Raw genomic sequence first — 22,582 nt, 5'->3', positions numbered from 1 at the left:
AACCCAAGACATCTATCTCCTTTCGCATGGAGGGTGAGATAGAAGCCATCTCAACGAAAATGCAAATATAATATTATCACGAAACTATATGAACTATGCTAGACCTATGGCATGACAGCTGTCACGTACGCGCCCGTGGTGTAACTTCCATCGTACAGTAAAAGGTTGTCTGGGCACAAATACGGGCTCACGTTGATGCGCTGGCAAAAGGCGCTGACCAGCGAGTTCTGGTTGACCACTTGCACACGTACGTAGTAGGTGGTGCCAGTGACCAATCCGTCCGCGGGCAGCAGGTACAGGTTGTTTCCTTGCGATGTTTTGGTGTTGGTGCCCGGAAACACGGCCGACAAGGACCATTCGATCACGTAATTATTCAAGGGGACACCCCCAAAGACGGAACTCACGCCCAGAATGTTGGGGCAAGGAAGGGGGGCGCTGAGCGAGCCAAAGCACGGAAGGCCATGGTCCGGAATATATGGCGCTTGCCATTGCACGTAAATGCCAGAGGCTGGCGTGGTGACGGCAGTGGCAGTGACCGTGACGGGTTTGCCAGGCCGTACCAGATCCGGCACCCCCGGAAGGGGAGACGCGTCTTGACCAACTCCAGCGCCAAGTGAATTCACAGCGAACACGCGGACGTAGTACGCCGAGAATTGGGTCAGCAGCGAGATGGTGTACGACCGTTGAGTGACATCGCTGATCGGTACCTTGTTCTTGTCCGGAGGCAAGTTCAAGCTGTTGTAGCTGGCCAGCGTATCCCATTCGACGATGTAGCCGCTGATGGGGTCCCCGCCGTTGTCGGTCGGAGGTTGCCAGGCTACGGTGAGCATGCTGGGCGATGTGATACCCAACACAACAGTTGTTGGGGCGCTTGGGAATGTATGGGGATTCAACGACGCCGGAGACGATGCAGCCGCCAATCCTACAAGTCACCATCTCTCGTCAGGACGGATAAAATACTTCAAATATGACGCAAACTCGTATACCTGTGCCTTGGGAGTTCTGCGCCGCCACTTGCACGTAATAGAATTGTCCCTTGGTGAGGCCCGGAATGAGACAAAAGTACGGCGCGCCACCACTGAGCAGCGTGACTTGGGTGGTTGAGGATGCATGAAAGTCAGAATAGATGGACCACGTCACTTGGTACGATGTAATCGTGTCTCCCCCGTTGTCATTCGGTGGGCTGAACACAACCTTGAGCGACGACACCGAGTTCACTTGCAAACTCACGCCTGTGGGCAAGCCAGGCACGACCATGGGCTTTTGTGGGTTGGGCGCCAGTTGCGGGAACGAAAACCCGATGGAATTGAATGCCGACACCCGCACATAGTAGAGCTGGCCTTTGGTCAACGCGCCGGTCGCTGGAAGCACCTGGGTGCCGATGCACGAGGGGTACTTGACCCCCGAGGTCACCTTGACGGCTGCCACCTGGTAGTCGGTGTTGGCGCAGGTGCCCCCGGCGCAGTTGAGAGCCTGCACGGACGCAACCGGCTCAAAGGCAAAGTCGTCGCCGTCGTCCTGAAACGTGATGCTCCACACGTACCCGCCGTCCGACTGTTGGGCGGACCGCGTGACCACGACGCCCGCGATGTCTTGCAGCGCCTGGATTTTATACTGTAATGACCCGGAAAGCCCTTGCTTCGCGGCATCGCATGTGTCGGTACAAGTTGCGCAGGCAGTGCAGTATACAAGGGACATGGCGGGCTGCGCGCCGAGCTCGTCGCTGCCCATGGGCACAGCGTTAAACGGAATCGGGTCGGACGTTGTGATCGAGTTGGACCGCGTGAGTTTGAGCTTGAACCACCCAAGGGCCACGGCGGCCGTTTGCGCCACGTTGACTCTGGTCAGCGAGATGCGCCACACGGCCTTGATGTTGGCGGTCGCGCACCACACGTCTTGGCTCGCGCGAGTGGAAAATGTCGGCGATGTGTCGTACTCCACCGTGTACTTGAGGATGGACGAGCCTCCGTCGCTTCTAGGGGTGCTCCAGGACCCGAGCAATTGCGTCGAGATGCCGTAGTTGACATTCACGGTTACACTGGTGGGCTGCGATGGCACTTGCTTGGGTGGGATGATCGACGGCGGAAAGGACGCCGCCCGAGGACCCAAGCCAAGGGCATTCGCGGCCGTCACGGACGTATAATACGACGTTCCCGTCGTGAGCCCCGTGACCGTGTACGTCAACACAGTGGGGACGTTGGTGTCGTAGAAGCCGTAGCCCACAGCTTGTTCTCCAATGCGAACGTACGTGTAGATGGCTTGGCACGCAAGATCCAGCGTCGTGCACCACGCCCCAGTGGGCAACACGACGTTGTTGCCGTCGTACACTCGAGCCACTGACGTCGCAGGCAAGAGTTTTGTGGCGTCGACTGTCAGGGCAGGAACGTTTCCGACAATCGAGTTGAACGTAATGGCCCATGCAATGGTATTGGCTGGAAAGTTGGCGCTTGTGATGGGGTTGACGGTGACACGACCGATAGTGAACAGTTCTTGCAGCACATTCTGCACAAACGTTGCAGAAGCCGTGGCAGGGATATACGTCGACCACGATGACCCCATAAACGACGCTCGAAAGAATCCAGTGATGGCTTGAGCGGCTGTGGGATGGGTTAACGTCAGCACTTGCACTTCCGGCGTCCCCGGAGAAGTGGTCGCGCCCCCTGCGACCCCCGCCACCGCCTCAAATACGCGACTTTGAATTCCAGCACCCCCCGTCGTCGTGGCAACGGACAGCTGCAGCATGGGCAGATTGCGCAACGTCGACACAAACGTCACGGTCCATTGGTACCCTTGGTTGACGTTGATGGCTGTTCGAGTGACTTGGACATTTCCGATCGGCAGGGCGGCCGGTGTGGTGGTTCCTCCAATGTTCATGAGCGCATTGCGTAAATTCGCAGGGGACACATCAAATGGAATGCCTCCGGAAAGCGCCCCCCCGAAGGCCAGCGTGAACGAAAGCGCAGTGGGTGCCAAGGTCCACTTGAGCTCGACCACTTGCACTTCGGCGCGAGACGCGGCCGTCCACCATTCAACGTGGAAATACCGCAATGGGAGTCCCCCCAAAGCAAGGGGGGCTCCCCACTGGATCACAGCCGTCGAAATCGGCGCGGTCGTCAGCTTGGCGATGGTGCTTACGGCGACTTGCGTAGGCGGCCCGGACGTGCAAGTTGGGGCGAGGGTGTTTGTGGCAATCGTAGCTCGACTGTACCCAACGGTAGTCTTGGCTTTCACTTGTACAAAATATGGGGTGCCAGTAGTTAATCCAGTAATGTAGTACGTATATGGCCCCCCAGGGTAAAGCAACGTGAACGATGCGATGGGAACGTCCACGGGGTATGCGCGGCCAGGAGTGGTAAATGTTGATACCGTGTCGACGTCGATGGAATAGGCTGTGATGGCACCTCCACCGAGGCCTTGGCCATCTCTCAACGCCGGTTGGATCTGCACTTCCAGCGACGTGCCTGAAATAACGTACAAGTAGGCTGCAATTGGAGGGTCTGGCAAGACATTGTTAGTCGTGACAGAACTCGGAAACGTCCAGCGGCGGTTGTCTGGGGGAGAGCCCGACACAGCTATACTTTGCACGGGCACGGAATTCACAGCTGCAATGCGGACGTAGTATGTCGTAGCAATCGTAAGCGATTGGATGAGGTAGCGATAGGGGGGAGTGCCTTGGATAGGCAGCCCCGACAGCACCGCGGGGGGGTAAATGTAGTACAACACGTCGTACGCTTGAGCCAGAAATGGGGCACATGAGTTTGGTGCGACTGTTAATGTCGAAGCATCCAATGCAGTGATGGTGAGCACGCAATTCATATTGCCCACCGTCACAGACTTTCCAACGGCCAGTTTGGCCGTGAGATCGGACGACACTGAGACCACCGATCCGGTAAACGACGTGGCGCAGACGCGACAGGCAGGAAGGCCGTGCTTGAATGTGGTCGCAGTGTCCCATTGAATGATATACGCTGTGATGTCGTTGTTGTAACTAGGCGCCACCCGAGCAGGGGCCAAGTTGGGAGGGGAAAAGAACACTTCCACTTGCGTGCCAGACACGACGACGATGTTGATCGCATTCGGTGCATCGGGAATCTGCCGAGGAACCGCCTGAATCAGCGGCGTCGTGGGGCTTTTGCCGTTCGTATTGACAGCATCCGCTTGCAAGTAGTAGGTCGCACCCATCGTGAGCAGTGGCGCGGTCGTTTGGTCTGGAATGTAATAACACTTTTGACACGAATCGCCTTGCACCATCACTTTGCCGTCGACGGGCGTGAGATTGACCTGTCGAGGGCGCAACATGCTCAGGGTTGCCGTAGGCGCGAGCAGCAACATATCGACGGTCCAGACGTAGCCTTTGGCCCACTCGTAGACGGTGACCCCCGTGGCCGTGTCGCCTTGGTACGCAATGGGGTTGTTATTCATGTCCCCCAAGTACAACTGCGAGGTGGGCATGTCTGCCGACACGACGTCGCTCACCACCGTGTACCACCCCCCTCCAATCAAGATGGCCGTGCCTGGAACGCCGTAGCGCAAAGCTGCGAAATTGCACGTTTCGCCAAAGGAACAGGTGACGTACAGCTGGCCCTGCTGGACGTCCACCTTGCCCGTCACTGGCTGGTAGGACAGAGTGCGCGACACCGACACGGTTTGGATCGACGGAAGCGTTTCCAACGCAATGCGCAGGTCCAACGCGGCCGACTGCGAGTTCAACGGGGGGGTGGTAGTGCCCTGGAAGGCCAAATAAAAGGTGCCGCTCATGGCGGTTACTGGGTTGACGTAAATGCCGGCGGTGGTCATGTCGCTTAGGGTAAGGACGGGTCCTCCAGCGGCGGTAACGCCACTAGCCAACGCTCCGTACGTTCGATGGAAGGTGATGGTTACAATTTGGGGCACTGCAGCACACACAAATGCCTGAGACGGTGTGGTGACGGTGATACTTCCTGCTGGCGCCCCGAGCAAAGTTTCCAGTCCGGCTTCGACCTCAGTCAAGAGAGTATTGAATGGAAAGGTCTTGGACATCGTCTTGGCGGTAATCGTGATGGTTCCTGTGGTCGCAGTACAAGAAAACGCGAGCACTTCTTTGCGATAGTTGGTCACGCCCACTTGCACGGTCGAGACGACGTTGTTGGTATCCGACGACACCAACACTGGCTGGGGGCCGTATTGGCCGGTAAATGTGATGGCGAAGGATGTACTGGCAGTTACCAGCCCCACCAGTGGACTTAACGTTACGCCGCCTTGAATTGTACTCAATCCGTTCAAAAGCGTTTGGACGGTGCTTAGTGACGTCATGCCCACAATGATGGCCGAGGTGGTCACCCCTTTGAAAGACAATGTGAACGTGGTACTTGCAGCATCCACGGCGATACTTTGAATGGTCGACTGCACGGCAAGTAGCGTGGATGACCAGGCTAAACTTGGTGCAGTCGAGATGATCTTCTGACGATAAAAGAGAAGTTGCGAATCTTGGAGAACATAACGCTGTGGACTGGCTATGAACGTGTTGGACGTGTCCCACTGAATGCCATACCCAGACACGGGATCTCCGTTGTCGGACGTAGGTGGATCAAACGATACCCACAACCGGTTGCCAGATCCCATTGACCCTTTCAGCACCTCCCGGACGTTGACCACGGCGCCCGTAGCGCCCAACTGCATATTCGACGGCGTCAGGGGCGGCAAGTCGCCTCCTGTCTTGATGTCATCGGTAAACGTGATCCACCATTCGTAGCCCCCTTCAAAGTCCGGCCCGATGCGGTTGATATTGAGTGCACCAATGGTGCTTAATGCCTGCAATTTTTCTTGCATTGACGACCCGTCACCCACTGCCATCGCCGCCGCATTGTACGCAATCGGAGTCGTGGTGGTACCCCGAAAGCCGAGCTGAAACGTCCCGGTTAGTGCGTTCCCTCGCACGGTTTCAACCACTTGAATGGAGGAGCCGATGCCGTTCATGAGGTTGGTCGCCAGCAAGACGGGTAGTGCGCCTTGATATGTTAAAAAGGACAGTGTCCAGGTGTAGCCAAGCTGCCCCGTCGGCCCCGTCCGTGTCACGGCCACCGACCCGAGCCACGACAGCTGCTGCAATGCGTTCGCCATGGTGGTTTCATCAGCGTTGAATGGAATCGGATCGCTGGCGCCCAGCATGAACGACCCACTTAGTACATTGCCATCAATGACAGATTCCACCGAGCACTGGGACCCCACAACCGCTTGGAAGGCAGCGTCTGACCCGCATATGAACAAGGGGACGTTGCCATCCTCCTGGTCAAACACGATGGTCCACTTGAAGCCCCCCTGGTTGTCCTGGAGGGACCGCGACACGTAGAGCGCCGACCCGACGATGGGTAACCGCGTCAGATCTGCCTGCAGTTGGGCGGGTGTGCTGGCGGCGGACCGGAACCCGGTGGGATCGGCAAACGCGTTCTCATGGACATATGTTACCGTCACGGCGGCGTTGACTCCAGCCGTGCTTAGAACGTTGTTGGCCAGCGTTTGAAACGCAGTACACCCCATCGTCACGACCAACGCCGGGATGTGGTACCGAGTTACGCCTTGGCCATAGAAGAACAGGTCAAAGATGTAGCCGTTGGGCGCGACCACGGCGTCTAGACTTCGCTCCACGTACACTTTATCAATGTTGGGCATCGCTTGCAAGAGGGTTTCTAAATCGGCCGCTGCTGTATTGAATGGTATGCAACCGGATTGTTGCGCTGCTCCGGCGTTGGTGAGGGACAACTGGTACCCGCCTGTGAAGAGCACTTGGTCGGCTTTTACGATCACTCGTTGGACCGCAGTGTCTGTACCCATGGCGCTTCGGACGTTCTGCGACTGGCTCAACGTATACCCGACGCCCCCAAGGGTCGTAAAGGCTGTGCACGTTCCACACGCTGGCGTCGTGGTCGTGTCGCGCAGGATCAGCGGCAGCACCTCGCCCGCCACTGCATTTCCCACAAACGTGATGGAAAACACATATCCGTAATTGTATCCGACGGTGGCGTCGCCTTCCCGCGTCACGACGATGTCGGACGACCCAAACGCTGTCGTCGCTACGAGAGCCGCTGCCACTTGCGCTGCCGTGGAACTCCATCCGAGGGTGGTCGTGGTGTACATGGTGTGAGTAAAGGTACCCGTGCCGGACGCGGCGGTGTCCGTGTACACGAGTTGGAAGGTCCCGCCAAGAATGGGGGCCAACGCCGAGATCGACACGACTTGAACGGTGGGTTGGCGGTACGCGATGTTGCCTGTGAGGCAGTTGTTGCATTGGCCGGCGGTGGTGGTCAGAGTTTGCACCTCCGAGATCACGGCCGCCGTGGTCGTGACTGTTTGCACTTCGAGAACATGCCGCGCGGCCGTTTTCACAACTTGGATCTCACTGACAAAGAGGTCGTACCCTGCGACGAAGTTACGGGGCGATGTGGCGACGCTGCTTGGAATGATGGCAGCGGAGGCCGAGAAGGCGCTTTGTCCGATGGCAGTAGAGGCAGACACTTCCATGTAGTACGGAATCCCAGGCACCAAATCAGTCACGGTGACGCTGTTCGACAACGACCCCTGGATAAAGTCGTCGTAGACAGTGACGGGAAGCCCGGACGACGATTGACCCCCAAGCGCAGGCACGTTGCCAATGTTCGAGTCGAAAAGAACCGACCATTGAAATCCGTTGGCTTTGAACACTGACAAGCCCGTGCCTGCGCCCACAAATGAGGCGGGGGTGGTCGAATCCGTCACCAGCGCAAGCGGCACGACGGACGACGTGAATAAGTTCGTGTTGGAGCCTGCGCGGGAGTTGGTAATCGCAACGGTTGCAGTCGTAAACGTGTTGGCTTGAGTCAACGCGCCCAACGACCCGAGGGATTGCAAATAGTAGATCGTGTAGACAAACCCCCCCGGGGCGACGGTGGCGTCAGTGCGACGGGTGACGGTGACGCCCCCCACCACCCCGAGCCCCGTTCCGAACGCCACTTCCATTTCCGTGTCTTGGGCATTCCACAGCACCGCGGTAGTCACGCCGCCCAACGTTAATGTGTATGTGCCAGGGGCGGCAATGTCGTTGTTCGGATTCGACACGACGATCTGATCAACTTGGAATTTCTCGTCGAGGACGCGGAACGTCTGCGACACTGCGTACGCCACAATCGAGCCCACTTGATCGCCAGAGTATTGAGTGGACAGCGCGATCTTGTTGCCCGTGCCTCCGCCATCTTGCCGCGTCACGACTGTCACGGACGACGTGGCTGCAAACGCAGTGCATCCCGTGTACACGACAGAAATCGAGTTGACATTCCCTGCCACCGTGTCGCCCACAAACGTAATTCGATTGAGGAACCCATTGGGGGCTCGAAGGGGAGGGGTGTCTTGCGAGACCAGCACCCCACCCGCTCCAATCGTGGACAATCCAATTAGTGCCGCTTGAATAGCAGACGCCCCAGCGTTGAACGGAATGCACGCAGCTGTGGTGACCCCCATGTAGCTCAGTTTGAACGAGGGGGTGCCAGTAATTGCTGTGGTGCTGTCTTGGACGACGAGATCTTGAATTTCAGGACTGCTGCCAGTGTCGATCACTTGGACCTCAATGCGTCGCGAACTGCCCCCCACTTGGGTCCACAGTCCCGTGCACGTTCCTTCTTGCACTAGGGTCAAAGGGTCCACAAGGCCAAACGTTTTCCCCACGAAGAACACGTCGTAACTGAAACCCGGTTTGCCTCCTCGAATTGTTTTCACTTGAATCGACGGCAAGCCCGTGACAAGAGGCGCACACATGTCTTGGCCGACGGAAAAGATGTCCAGCTGATGGACGTTGCCCAAGACATTGCTCGTTCCAACGTGCAAGTTGCCGGAAAACGCAATTTGATACTGGAACCCGTACCCCCACGCCGCCGTTCCGTCTCCAGTTCTCGTCACAACAATGTGACCTGTCATGACATTCGACAGGCCATTCAAAGCAGTTTGAAGCGCACTGGCAGATAATCCATAGTTCAAGCATCCCGTCGTGGCAGTCGCACCATTGTTCTTAAACGCCAGCCGAAACAAACCTTGCAATCCGTTGACGACGGGGGCATTGGATGTCAGCACGAGCTGCTGAAGTTCCGTCGCAGACGCGCCACTTCCTTGTAACGACACTACGACCGAGTCGGGGAGCACGGCATTCAGCGCCGACTGAACGGCGTCGCTCGAGTCGCCCCACTTGATACAGGCAGTGGTGGCGCCACCAAGTTGCAACTTGTAGTACCTAATAATACCGTGCAATGTGTTAGGACACAAGAAAGAATCAAGAACCGGCCAACTCACCCTGCACTGTCGACGATGATGCCTGAATCGGTGGACAGCATCACTCGTTGCTGAGCAACACGGCCACCTTGGACGAGGGTTTGCACTGCCACCGTCCCCCCAGTCAAAGCCGTCGGGCACAAAGTCGTCGTCAATTGCGGGACATCCCCCACGACTGACGACCCGCCAAAGTAGATGGAATACACAAAACTCGACACGGCGCCGACCACGGTCACAGGACTTTGTGTAACAGTGACTGAGTTCGATGCAGCCGTACCATCCATTGTCGTGACCAACCCACTCAAAACCGTCCCTAAATTGGTGATTTGGATTGGCAAACAACTAATCGACGTGGCCGTGCTGCCTCGATACTGCATCGTGACTTTAAAAAACGGAATGCCGATGTTCGCGACAGACCAGGAGGCGGTCGGAAGGCTTGTGGTGAGCTTTTGCACTTCGACGCCCGTACGCACGACGGAATAAACGGATCCCCCAAGCCGAAGTTGGTGTCCAGGATACACCAGTGCCGTCAGGGTCGAGTCCGACACGACCAACGGCGACAACGTTTGCACAAGTACTCGCGACGTTGAAAGGGCACCAGTGACGGGCACGTCGCCATTGCTGCCAACCAGCGCCCCCGCGGTCGGAGGGCCGAATCGGATGAAGTCCCCCGCGGTGAAGTACTGTCGAATGTCGGCGCCGGAGACGGTCGCCGTGGTGGCGTCCTGCAAAATGTTGGCGGACGCGCCTGGCACGGCGTAGTACGTCAAAACGTCCTGGGTCATCGTGACATGACTGATGTCCGGGAGGGTTTCCAGAGCTTGTTCAATCATGGACGCAGAGCCCGCGTACGCAATTGGTGGCGTGGACACCCCCGAGTGTGTCAATGTGAACGATCCCGTCAGCGGGGTCTGCCCTTGCTGCGTCACAAACATGTCGACCGATTTGGACGCGCCAACGAGGTTTGGAATGGCCACGGTCAACGTATTCATGTCGCCGGTTCCTGGGGGGTACGTGAATCCGTTGTAGTCGCCAGGGTTCTTGAGAAACCGGACCCTCCAGCGGTACCCCCCCCGTGTGCCATCGTTCTCAACAGGCAGGTTATCCCATCCACCTGCGCACGTGGACGACGAACATCCTGTGGATGCCGACGGGATGTTGAACTTGGTTACGCGGACCATTCCCAGAGTGTTCATTTCGTTTAGCATCCGTTCCAACCTTTCAGGACTTGAGTCGAAGTGCACCGTCCGTGGCCCATACACCGAGTGGTAGTCGACGGTGAAGTCGCCGCTCAACGGGATCGACCCTGCTTGCGTCTCCATCACGGTGACCGTGCACGCACACGCGGGGGTGGTGAGAAATTGCACGTCGAGGGGGTTGATGTTGCCCGCGCCGGGAGGGGTCATCCCCGGGTTTGCAATGAACCGGATGAGCCACGACACGGCGCCGTACTTTCCAATCACGGTCTTTTGGACGCTGATCTTTCGCCCCCCAGACCACAGGCCGGTCTCCAACGAAGTGTCGGACGCTGCCTGCACCACTCGCAGCACCTGGTTCTCCTGGGCGTTCCACGGCAAGACAATTGTCAGAGGGAAGGGACCCCCCGTCAAGACTGTTTGCATGGGAACACACGCTTGGTTGACCACATCCAGGAAGGTTGGGGTTATCGACAGCACCGTAAACACGCACGTGCTGTACCCGACGAGGAAAAATCGATCGCCTGCCAGTAGCGTTGTAGCCAAGGCCGGAGAGGGGGTGTTGATGACAAAGCCACCGACGAGAGCGGCACATGTAGATCCCCCCGTGGCGCCTTGACACGTCACGTCCAGTAGAAACCGGTGCTCCACCCCGGGGTCCCCCGTAACTTTAAATACGCTCAAGTCGCTGCGTAAGATCACACCGTCGGCGTTCACGCCGCAGTTGGTCGTCGACGCCTCGCAGATGGTGATGGCCGGGTTCGACGCGATTAAAGTGTTGGCGAAAACTGTGAGGGGGGGTACGTTGCCGGGGGAGTTGCATTGCCCGGTCAACGAATCGTGCTCGACACACGGCTCCTTGTCGTTCAGAAACGTAATGGTCCACGCGTACCCGCCCGTCAAGACGTTCACTGAGCCTCGCGTCACAGCGACATTGCCAATGTTCAGCATGCCCTCTAGGATTTCTTCCATGGACGTCCCCGACGATCGACTTTGCACGGCGCTCCCCCACGCGTTGTGTGCAATGGCCACGCTTTGAGCCACACCTTGTTTCATGTACGGATTCAACCCCGAATCCAGCTGAAGGCGAAACGTGCCTTTGAGAGGCCCGACGCCTGGCGTGGCCGTTACCACGGAACAGGAGGCACTTCCGTCGGAGCTCGTCAGGGCCTGTGGCAAGCACGCGATCTGCAGCCCCATCGCCGTGAGAGGGCCGACTTGCCTCCCCCATGCCTTGGAATACCCCGTTTCCCACACGTCGGTCCACGAAGCAGGAGGCCCAATCCAGTTTCCGGGGGTCATGACGCTGTGGTCGGACGTTGGATCTTTCCACACGGAAGAGCGGAACGTGACCGACCATTGGTAGCCCAGAACTTGAGTCGTGACGTCGGCTACACCGGTCGATGGCCCATATGGTCCAGTGCGCGTGACGACCACCGTAGACGGCCGAATCGAATCTAAACTGTTGATCTGCTCGGCCACTTCTGCGTCCGACGCAGAGTACAAGATCGGGCCGGTGGTTTGTCCGTTGTACTGCAGCTGGAACGTGCCACTGATTTGGTTGCCTTTGACCAGTTCATTATTTGTCAAGGTGACGCCCGTGCCCGTGAGACCCGCGCTGGACACAATCACGAGCGGGGGCACATCGCCCCCTGTGTCCTTGTCCACAAACGTGACGAACCACGTGAAACCCCTCGCCTGCGTTGGCAGCGATCGGTACACGGAAATGGACGCAAACCCAAATTGGGCCTTCAAGTACGTTTCCAACAGCGTATCTGGATTCGTCGGCCCCGTGGTTAAACTCGTGGCGTCCGTGTTGGTCCCCAGGACGCACGGCGCGGTGGCGGCGACGCCGTTATACGACAGCAGAAAACTGCCGCCGATTTGGTTGCCATGCACACTGCCTGCAGGCGGGGTCATCAAGTTGCTTCCGTCTTCTACGAGGACCACAGGCACGGGCGTCGCGGCTTGGGCGTTCAACAGGAGCGTGCTGTCCACGGTGAGAGTCGGGATGTTCCACCCGCGAGACAAGAACGTGATCTGCCACGTGTACCCGCCATACCACCTCGAACTGCCCGTGATGGGGAACGCATTCCGGGTCACGGCCACCGTACCAAAGACCCATTCCGCAGCGGACCCCACGGCTTGCAACGCGGTGGTGAGGTCGGCCTCGGACACGTCGAACGGAAGGGCTGTGGTGGGGAAGACCACTCCGTCGGACATTCGCGCCAACGACATGACGAATGACCCGTAGATCATGCTTCCCACAGCCGTGCGGGCTACGGTGCAGCTGCGCGTGCCGCTGGAAATGGCCATGGACGTCACGTCGCACTTCAAGAGAGGAATGGTGCCCGTGTGGCTGGAAAACGTGACGGCGTACGTCGACCCGACAAACGTGTTGGTCACCAAGATGTTGCCGACCACTGTCACAGATTTGCCCAGCGTGTTGAGAAATTGCCCGGCGATGACCGAGTCTTGTTCAGGGTAGTCCATGCTGCCCGATCCACGTCGAATGACCAAGTTTGTAATAGCGGGGTATACTTGAGCGATGTACACGGGTAGGGCTTTGCCGATGAACGGCGAACAGAACTTGCCGACGTTTGTCGTGTCCACAGTCAGCTTGGTCGCTGTGCGAGATGCGATGCCGTACACACACGGTCCAATTTGAAGCACCGCGCCCACCGCCACCGCAGCCGTCAAGTCCATGTTGACCGTGACGTCCGTGCCATCGAAACTGGTAGCACACGTGGCACAGAGCTGGGTCGTCGGCTGACAGCCTGCACTTATGCCTGCGAAGAGGCCGATCTTCTGCGTCGGATCCGAATACTGCTCGCAAGTATAGTACAACTTGAACTGCGACGCTGCGTTGTACACTGGCTGGCTCCCCGCTTGCACTTCGGTGGCTACAGTTTGGACGCTCGTGAGGGGTATCAACGGCGCTAGCGAGCTCTGTAATGTCATGGCAGGGACATTCCCGGCGACTTCGACCCCCGAAAATGTCACGGTGAACACCATCGTCAGCGTGTTCGCCAGAGTGTCGACGGTGGTCAATCTCGTCACCGTCACGACGTCCACGTTGGCTAGAGATGCCAGCAGCAGCTCCATCTTGGATGCTCCGGACGTGTCGATGGGGTCGACAATCGCCGTGGTCACCGTGACAGGCTGCAGGACCATCTGCACCGTGCAAAACGTACACAGCATGGTATCCAGACCCAAAATTAAGTCCCCTGTGATGCTCGCGGGCGTCGTGATGCCTGTAAACCCCAACGTAAACGACTGCACTTCAAACACCCGCACGACCCCAATTGTGATAGTTTGTACTTCGGCCGAGTTGACCAGCGTCGTGCGCACCGCCTGCACTTCGTTGACGTCAGTACCGTCCAACACGATCGTTTGCACTTCGTTGCGATCTGTCGCAGTGGTTGTGATCGTCTGCACTTCGTCAACAACGTTGTCGCATGACGTGGTGACGACCTGGACCTCGTCGACGCCTGTCACAGTGGTGCGCACCGTCTGCCGTTCGTTTGTTACTTGCACCGTGGCTTCAATATTTTGCTCTTCGCTGATGGGGTCTGTGGCCAGCCACAGCGTTTGCACTTCGTGGACGATGGGAACGTCCACAGATTGCATGGACCCACTCATGTAGTCGCTTTGCTGATCGTACTGAAACGTGTATTTTCGCACCGACAGGCCGCCGTCGTACTTGGGCGTCGTCCATTGGCCCAACACGGACGACGCGCTCACGTCTGTCAGGGTCAAGGCTTGGGGCACCCATGGCAACTGGTTTGCCAAAAGAAGCGACGGCGGCACCGTCGCGGCGGTGGGGCTCGCACCCAGACCGTTGAACGCCGTGACACGCACAAAGTACGTTCCCCCGGGGGTCAGCACTGAGGACTGCACCCCCGTGAGCACATTGCGCCCCCCGATGATGAATTCGGACTGATCGCCCGCAACCATCGCGTACGACGCGGGCGAGTCAAACGTTGACGCCGTGTCCCATTCGACCATGTATTGCGTGATAGGGAGTCCGCCAGGGCCTCCAAAGACAGTCAAGGCGGTAGACGGTGGCAACCACGAGACGAGGTACCCAGTGGAGCTGAGCACTACCAGCTTGGGCGATTGAGGTGTCCCCGGTGGCATGTTGTTGGGTTGCAACGAGGAGGGGACGGAACCTGCGGGGGGACTGAGACCCCTGTCGTTGCTTGCGAAAACGCGCACAAAGTACGTGGCACTCACGCTCACGGGGATGTTGAAGTAGTACGGGCCGAGGTTCCCCGCAGGAACGGCAAATATGTTGAAGTAATCAAAGCCCGGGACACCGATGTTGGCAAACGTGGCCGTCGTGTCCCATTCAATCCGAAACGATGACACCAACGACCCACCTGAAGAGGACGGCGTCGTCCACACCACTTTGAGCTGGGTGCTGGAGAGGCTCATGAGCTGCACGTTCCGAGGGGCCGATGGCACCCCGCGCGGAATTTCGTACTGTGGCTGGCCCCACGCCGCAAGCCCCCATCCTTCGATGTTGTGCGCGCGTACGCGTGTCATATACGGCACGCCAGTCACTAGCTGCGGAATCGCATCCGACAGCCCCAAGGTGGCGGAGACGCCGTGGCAAGTGCCTGCAACGCCACTGGCTTCGCAGTACAAGGTTGGCGAGGTGCCAGGCTGCGTGATGGACGCTGCGATGGCTACACTTGGCCCGGTCAGGCCTTCGCCATCCAGTGCGATCAGCTGTACGTCTGTGGCAGATTCACTGGAGAATTTGACAAACCAGTTGAACCCATACCCGTTGACACTGCGCGTGACGTCGACGACAGACACCGTAGAGAGGGATTCCAGGGCGACTTTCATGTCTGCACCCGAAATGTCAAACGGCAAGGCCGGCGTCTGTTCCGACATGATCACGCCATTCACAGACAGCGGAACTGTCAGACGGAACGTGCCGCCGATCGGAGCGATGCCATCTTGGACCGTGGACACGTAAATTCCGGGGGAACTACCGCCCCAATTGTCGCTAGGCGTGACTATCAAAGGTAGCACGTCGCCCACATGCATGGGACCAAACGTGATGGTCCATTGAAATCCATTGGCACTGCGGTACACTTGCACGGGTACGGTGGTGGTGGCGGCATCCGCACTCAACGTGATGGTGGTGCCGCCGGCTGCGAGGCCAGCAATCGTGCGCGTCTGGCCTGCCACAACCAATGTATTTCCAATGGCAAATCCACAGCATGTGGCCACATCAGTGATCGGGGCCTGCGCGACAGCGGTGGTGGTCGTCGCCAGAATTACGTACAGGTTTGCGACGGTCGTGAGCGACGTCGTGCGAGACACGTACACCGCGCCGAGTGTGGGAATACGCTCCAGGCGTTCCTTCACGGACCCTGCACCAGTGGCCAGCGCATTCCAAGCAATGTTGGCGGTGGTGTAGCCTTGATACGTGAGCTTGAAGTGCCCGCCCAAACTCGGTGTACTTGCAAAACTGGTGATTTGTTGGATCTCTTGAATACCCCGTGTGGCTGACGTTGTAATCGTTTGTTCGACAGGGAGACCTGGGGCCCGGAACCATTCGACTTTGTATTGGTCGACTAGCGCCCCGCCAGTGACGCTCGGCGGCCCCCAAGCCACGTGGAGTGTTGTGCTGTCTTGCACGTTTGTGACGACGTTTGATGGCGGCCCCGGCTGAGTCCGGGGGACCCCTGCAGCGAACGGCGACGAGTTGGACCCAAACCCTTGCGAGTTGTACGCCATCACTCGAACGTAGTAGGTCGTGCCTGTGACGAGCCCCGTGGCGCGGAATTGGAACGGATTCGTGCCTTTCACTCGCTCGGCCACTGCCACGCTGCCCAACGTCCCGCTGGTGAGCGCCGTGGACTCGACGATCATGCGGAAAATGTTGCCTGATCCCACCAGCACGTTGTTTTCCACGTGGGCAAATGTGACAGACCACACGGCCGTCTGAAGCGCCGGACTCAGGACCGTTTTCGTAACTTTTGCCGAGTAGATGGTGGTCAACGCTTGGAGCGCCCGTTGCATTTCCAACGCGGTGGCCGACACGGAGATGGGCGATGTGAACACGCCATGAAACGACAGCACAAACGTCCCTGCCAATGGCGACGCCGCGCTCGTGTAAATGTCTTGCACTTCGTACGTGAAGTCCCCCGGGACAATGTCTTGGACGCCTGGCGTGATTTCGCGCACCGCCACCTGGGCAAAGTCGCCTTGCAGCATGCTCGCATCGACGCGGAGCCGGGCGAGGTTGCCCAAGTTGGCCATGAACGTGACTTTCCAAGAGTAGCCCCATCCGACAGCCGTGCGTGTCACTTTGATAGGAGACCCTTCCGTCTTGACATTGCCCGTGATGGACGTCAGTTCGGCAGTCATTTGAGCCGCCGTGCACGCCGCCGGCATCGGGTTGGTCGTGAACCCTCCAAACGCCAGTGTGAACGTACCCCCTTGGCCCACCGCACTAGAATTTCAAGCCATGTATGGATCACACGAAACTATATATACTGAGCGACATTTGTACCTTCTGAAACTCGACAGAACTTCTTGCACTTCGAATTGTTGTTGAACGATTTGGTAATGAAAGTCGGGACCGGTACTGTCAAACTCGGAGGACGCATCCCACTCGATGCGGTACATGTTGATGGCAGCCCCGCCATTGTATTTTGGAGCCGTGTACGTAACTCCAAGCCAGTCGACGCCGTGCGAGTTGCCCAAGGTGACCCCTCGAGGGGGCGACGGGAGGACGGCGGTCATGGCGGTCGATGCCGTCGTCAACGCGCTGGACAATCCAAATCCGACTTCGTTCTTTGCGACCACTCGAAGGATGTAGGGGGTTGCCGCGCTTAAACTCGTGTATTGCGGCCAGCTCGGCGTGTACGGGTATGTAGGTTGCATCACGTGGTGAACAATGGAAATCTGAGTGGCGTCTCCACCCGCGCCGACTTGAAAGGCTGACGTGAGCAATGGCAGGTACCGGATGTCGTAATTCCAGCCCCACAGGGTCAGAGTGTGCATGAATCCGTTGCCCAGCGCCAGCGACGTCACAGACACACCGTTAATGACAGTGAGGAGTTCCAGGGCGGCTTTGATCGCGGCGGGCGTTGCAGCCCATGCAATCGGTGCGGTGGTTTCTCCGCGAAAGGACAGTGTGTACGTCCCCCCCGTGCCCACCGCCCCGGCTGTGCTTGCACTCAACTTGACCGTTTGGATTTGAGACGGATTGCCCAGTGTGAACGTGTAGGGCTGCACTAGCTGCGGTCGAATGGTCTTCAAACGAGCAGCGTAGCCGCTCCAGTCAGGGTTGGGGTACGCATCAATCGTAGCAAGATCGCTCGAAATGGACTTAAACACAATCGGGTATCGGAATCCTCCACCATTGACGCGCAACGTGCCCATGAAAATCGCCTCTTTCAGCACCCCAGTAACCGTCAGTCGCCTGGGGGATGAGGTCACGACCAAGAACTCGCTGGTCGACCCGTCGGTCCACGTGTACCAGACTTTGTCCCCAGCCGCTAATCCCAAGTCTGCGGTGGTCAAAAGGGTGTTTTTGATACCGAAAACCACCGGCACCGATGCCACGATGGCTGGGCCGGCATAGTTTGACGCAAGAGTGACCGTCACCCCGTCCATATTGACTGCAAGCACTGAGTAACTCGACGTTCCAATCGATACAACGTCGTTCAAGACCCAGCCGTGCCCAGTAGCCAGCACGATAGTAGGCGAGCCGACGGTTGCCGTCACGATCGAAGCCGTGGGAGTCAGCGTGGACGCCACCCCGTCCGCCGGCGTCGTCGACGACAGCAGCAGCCCCGCGTTCGCATTAACATTGGCCCCCCCTGCGACCATATTCTGGTCCAGCGTGATGTCGCCGGACGAGACCCCGATCACGACGTGGGGTTCGGCTCCGACGGTAATCCGGTCGCCAATCGCCACATACAAACTCGGGTCAATGGCCGCTCCTTGGTACTTGACGACTGTCAACACGTTGGACCCAGCGGTGGCCGTGACGGTGAGTGCGAGTTGGGTGAATCCCACTTGATTAGGATCTGACGCGGAGTTTGCGACGGGCAAAACCGTGTAGATCGAGTTGAGGCTTTCTAGCGCTTGGATGACTTTGCCCAAAGTAGCGGCACACCCCAGGGCCCCCGTGACTTCGCCACCCAAGGCAATCGTAAACGACCCCCGCAACGAGTTGGCCTGCGACGTCGATACAAACTCCACGGCCGGGTATAGGTGCATTTCCGAGCTCATGCCCGTGACGAACGAGTCGTCCAGCACGAATACGTCGATGGTGTCGTCCGCGGCGGCGGAAAATGTGATCTGCCATGCGCGGCCGAACGTGTTGTGCTGGTTCGTGGTCACCGACACCGCCGTCGATGTCGGCATCAACGCTTGGACGGCAGCACGCATGGCGTTAACGGAAACAGATGCGACCCCCAATGGCGGGGTTACCTGGCCTCGGTACGACAGCGTGAACGTACCCCCCATGGCTGAATCAGCGTCTGCGATCACCGTCTGCACTTCCGGACTGCCCGCGGCACACGCCCCTTCGTACTTGATGGTTTGCACACGACTTCGAATTGGCACCACGGGGGAAAATGCGGCACATGGAGCTGTGCCAGCGGTCGAGACTCGTAGCGTCGGCCACTTTCCAGTCGAGTGGTCGCCTTGAAACACAATCCGGTACCCCTTCATGTCGAAAATAGCTAACGTTCGGGCGTCTCCACTGAACGAAGCGCAAGTGGTCGTGGTGGGATTGATCAGATTGACGGCGAGCGTCACGTCGTTCAAGGCGGCGGCGGTCCCCACGGAAAAGTCGCAGTAGTCTTGGTAGACGTCCCATGGGCTCTTAGCTACGCGGATGAGCGTGCCGACTGGCAGCGCATCGGCTTGGGCCTGCGTGAGTCCGCCGACGCCGAGCGTCAGCACGCTGGCCACGCTGTCGTACGTCGTCACCTTTGACGTGGCCGAGCCAGGAAGCAGCATGGTTTTGAACTTGATCAGGTCCTCGACAGACACTGTGTTGACGGCATCGAGAGCTTCGAGACGCGATTTTACAGACGTCGGAGTGCCACTTGCTGGCGCGTCGAATGAAATACAAGCCGTCGTTTCTTGGCCCAACGTGAGTGCGAACGATCCAGCCGTGATGGTCGTAGAAGCAAAGAACTCGACCACTTGAGTAGGGGATGACGTGCCTACCACGTAAGTGTTGCACCACGGCTCGGTGCTGAGCTCAAGGGGCGCGTAGTGCGTGGGGCCAGTGGGGGCGGTTACCGTGGTGATGGCGTAGGACGAAAGCAAGCTGCCAGACCCCGCGACGGACGCCAACGTGGACGATGTGACGGCCCACTTGTCGGCCGTGAGCATGTCAATCCCGAACGGCTCGTCCGAAAAAGTTACCTGCCAGCGGTACCCAAACGAACCTGCTAACGCCCCAGAACTGTCGGTACGGAGCATGGAAAACAACCCAGCAAAGTTGGTTGTGGTTGCAACGACGGGCGTCACCTTGACCGTGGTGGCTCCCACACTAGGGACGACGGCGACGGTAAACTCGGCCAGATTGACCATTACGCGAGCTCCCACGGGCAACAGCGAGACGTGGGCTTGGGACAGCGCGGTGGTCGTGAGTGTGGTCAAGGTCGCAGAATACGCGGTCACTTGACTCGCGACCGTGCCCAAGAACACATATAGCGATCGGGTCACTGAAACAGGTCGAAGGTTGGGCATTGCGTTGATGGCCGCCTGGACCGTCGCCGCCGAAGCGTCGCTCGTCAACAGCTGGGTCGTGCGTCCGCCGTATGTCAATTGAAACGTCCCATACGTGTCGTTTGGGACAGGGTTCGAGATATCGATCGCAATGACGTGGGGGACGCCGAACGCGGCGTCGGGGGTCGCCTCCAGTCGGAAGGTTTTGATCGTTCCCCCCGCCGCATCTGAAGGCGTAAACGAAATGCCAAGCTGTGAAAACGACACGGGCCAAATCTTGGAAATCGAGGGGGCGGCTGGCGTGTCGAGCAATTTTGTGGCCAAGCTCGACGCCCCGCGACCATATTGCTGCATCGTGTCGGAGCTAGCCCCGTACCCCTTGGCGTTTTTAGCAAACGCTCGAACAATCAGCGACGTGCTCGATGGTAATCCGGCAAGAACGGCTTCGAACTGCGGCGCCACGCCCTTGGTGACCTCCACCACCGCCACGGCTGCATTGGTTCCAATGAGAAGCCCTCCGTTTACAGTCAGCAACGGCTGGTCTCCCATATTCGACACAAACGTCACCAACCACTGGAAGCCAGTACCGATAACGGTGCGTGTGACAGTCACGGTGCCGATTGTGGGCAAGGATTGCAATTTGGTGGTCACGTCGTCTGCGGTGTCGTCGAACTTGACGAGCACGCCGGTAGAAGCTGGAGACTGGTAGTACGATTGGAAGTCAATGTAAAAGTACCCGCCAAGCGGTACGACCGCGACGTCTGGGGATGCACCAGACACGACAATGGACTGCACTTCCAGCACAGCACCTCCGATTTCTGTTGACCCAAGGAGCCGCGAGAAGTCGGGAAGCACACCAGCGCGAACGCGCACAAGTGCCGCGCTACACGTGATACATGCCGCGGCGTACTCGTTGACCAAGTGTGCGTCCAGCCGAAGACACGGAGAGTGGGGACAGGTCGTTGGTCCGAGGGACAAGAACGTCATGAGCCACTGGTAGCCGCGTTGGGCGGTGGGGCCGACGCGGGTCACTTGCACCGATCCTACACCTGGCAGGCTCTGCAATCCTGCCACCACCTCAGACGGATCGGCATCCGCTTTGAAAGTCGCCTTCTTTCGCTTCAATAACGTCACGTGCGTGTCCGAAGTGGTTGGCCAGTTGGACGTCGTGGTGGCGTCGGAGACCAGGCCGAACGTCACTTCTGTGGCGATGATGGCGTTCACCGTGAATTCGACCCCTGCTACTTGAATGGAATCGCCGACTGCAAGGACTCCCGTGTAGTCTGCGGCAGTGGTGGCAACTGGGTTGCCCTGCACCACAGACACCCGCCCCACGATTGTGTCCATTCCGAACACGGCCACGTTGTTCGCACCTCGAATGTGTTTCGAGTCCAGCGGCACCACGGTGTCCGTGAACGGAGCAGTGGCGTGGACTCGGAATCGCTCGCCACCGATCGAAATCACTTCGCCTCGGCTCACGACGCCAACCAACGAGTTGGCCACTGTTGTTGTGGCAAATTTGGCACCAGCGTTGACACTGACAACCTTTCCGAGGCTCGTCATGACACCTTCAAAGCCCACTGACAGATCGAACGTGCCACTGATGCCTTGTAAGAGGGAGGATTCGGAGGTCGTTAGTTGCCACACTTCGGGCACGAACCCAACGTTGCCCGCGGTGGTGCTTTGGGCACCAGCGAGCGTCACGCGATGATTCGGAGGCAGGAACGGAGAGCATGTGGTCGCACTCCCAGATACAAGCTGGTTTTGAGCGCCGTTGGCCAACACGGCGCCAGTAAATGTGATGGTGTAAACATAGCCTTGAGGCACTGCACCGAAGGCAGAGCGGGTGACGAAGACACCGTCGATGTTGGTCAAGGACTGCAACGCCATACTAAAGACGTCGCTAGTGGCGTCCCATGGAATGCATGAGGCAGACGTCGCGGTGCCGAAGGAGTTGGTGAACGAAACACGATACGACCCACCAGTGATGGGGCCGTCGGGTGATTGTATCGAAAACGTTTGGACGGCAGCAACGTGGGTCGCGACATCGATTTTGTAACCCAAAACAGGATCGCCATTGCTTCCAAGGGGCTTGATCCCACTGGGAGGCTGCACTTGGACGCGTAGGGTCGACGGACTAGCGGGAAGGACGAGCAAGCTTGTAGGGACGCCTGGTACGTCCTCGGGATAAAACACAGACGCTTGCATCGGCAACACCAGGAGCGCGAGAAGGTATAGAAGATGGACATTCCATCTTCTTCGCTGCATTCCAGCCATGGGACTTAAGCGAGTTAGCCCCAGGTAGACACACTGAAGCTCGCGGCACCGCTCCTCGACTAGGTGAAATCTACTTGGGTTGGCGACCTTTGGAGATTCCGTCCGGATACACACGCTTCGAT

The 22,582-nt window shown here is 58.3% G+C and overlaps 1 protein-coding gene across 1 annotated transcript; it reads right to left on the bottom strand.

Annotated features, from left to right (window-relative positions):
- Nucleotides 1-44: 44 nt before the first annotated feature.
- On the bottom strand, nt 45-22,391 carry H257_01137 (hypothetical protein; the record flags this gene model as incomplete). The annotated part of the gene is made up of 4 exons (XM_009824192.1): nt 45-922; nt 987-9,232; nt 9,292-16,938; nt 16,999-22,391. The coding sequence occupies 4 exons, from the start codon at nt 22,389-22,391 to the stop codon at nt 105-107; spliced, it is 22,104 nt and encodes a 7,367-aa protein (XP_009822494.1). The 3' UTR covers nt 45-104.
- Between the last annotated feature and the right edge of the window lie 191 nt (nt 22,392-22,582).

This window comes from Aphanomyces astaci (genome assembly GCF_000520075.1).
Source record: "Aphanomyces astaci strain APO3 unplaced genomic scaffold supercont1.2, whole genome shotgun sequence".
Taxonomy (NCBI): domain Eukaryota; phylum Oomycota; class Saprolegniomycetes; order Saprolegniales; family Verrucalvaceae; genus Aphanomyces; species Aphanomyces astaci.
Note: the sequence above shows the minus strand (reverse complement) of the source record. Positions and strands in the feature narration are given on the sequence as shown.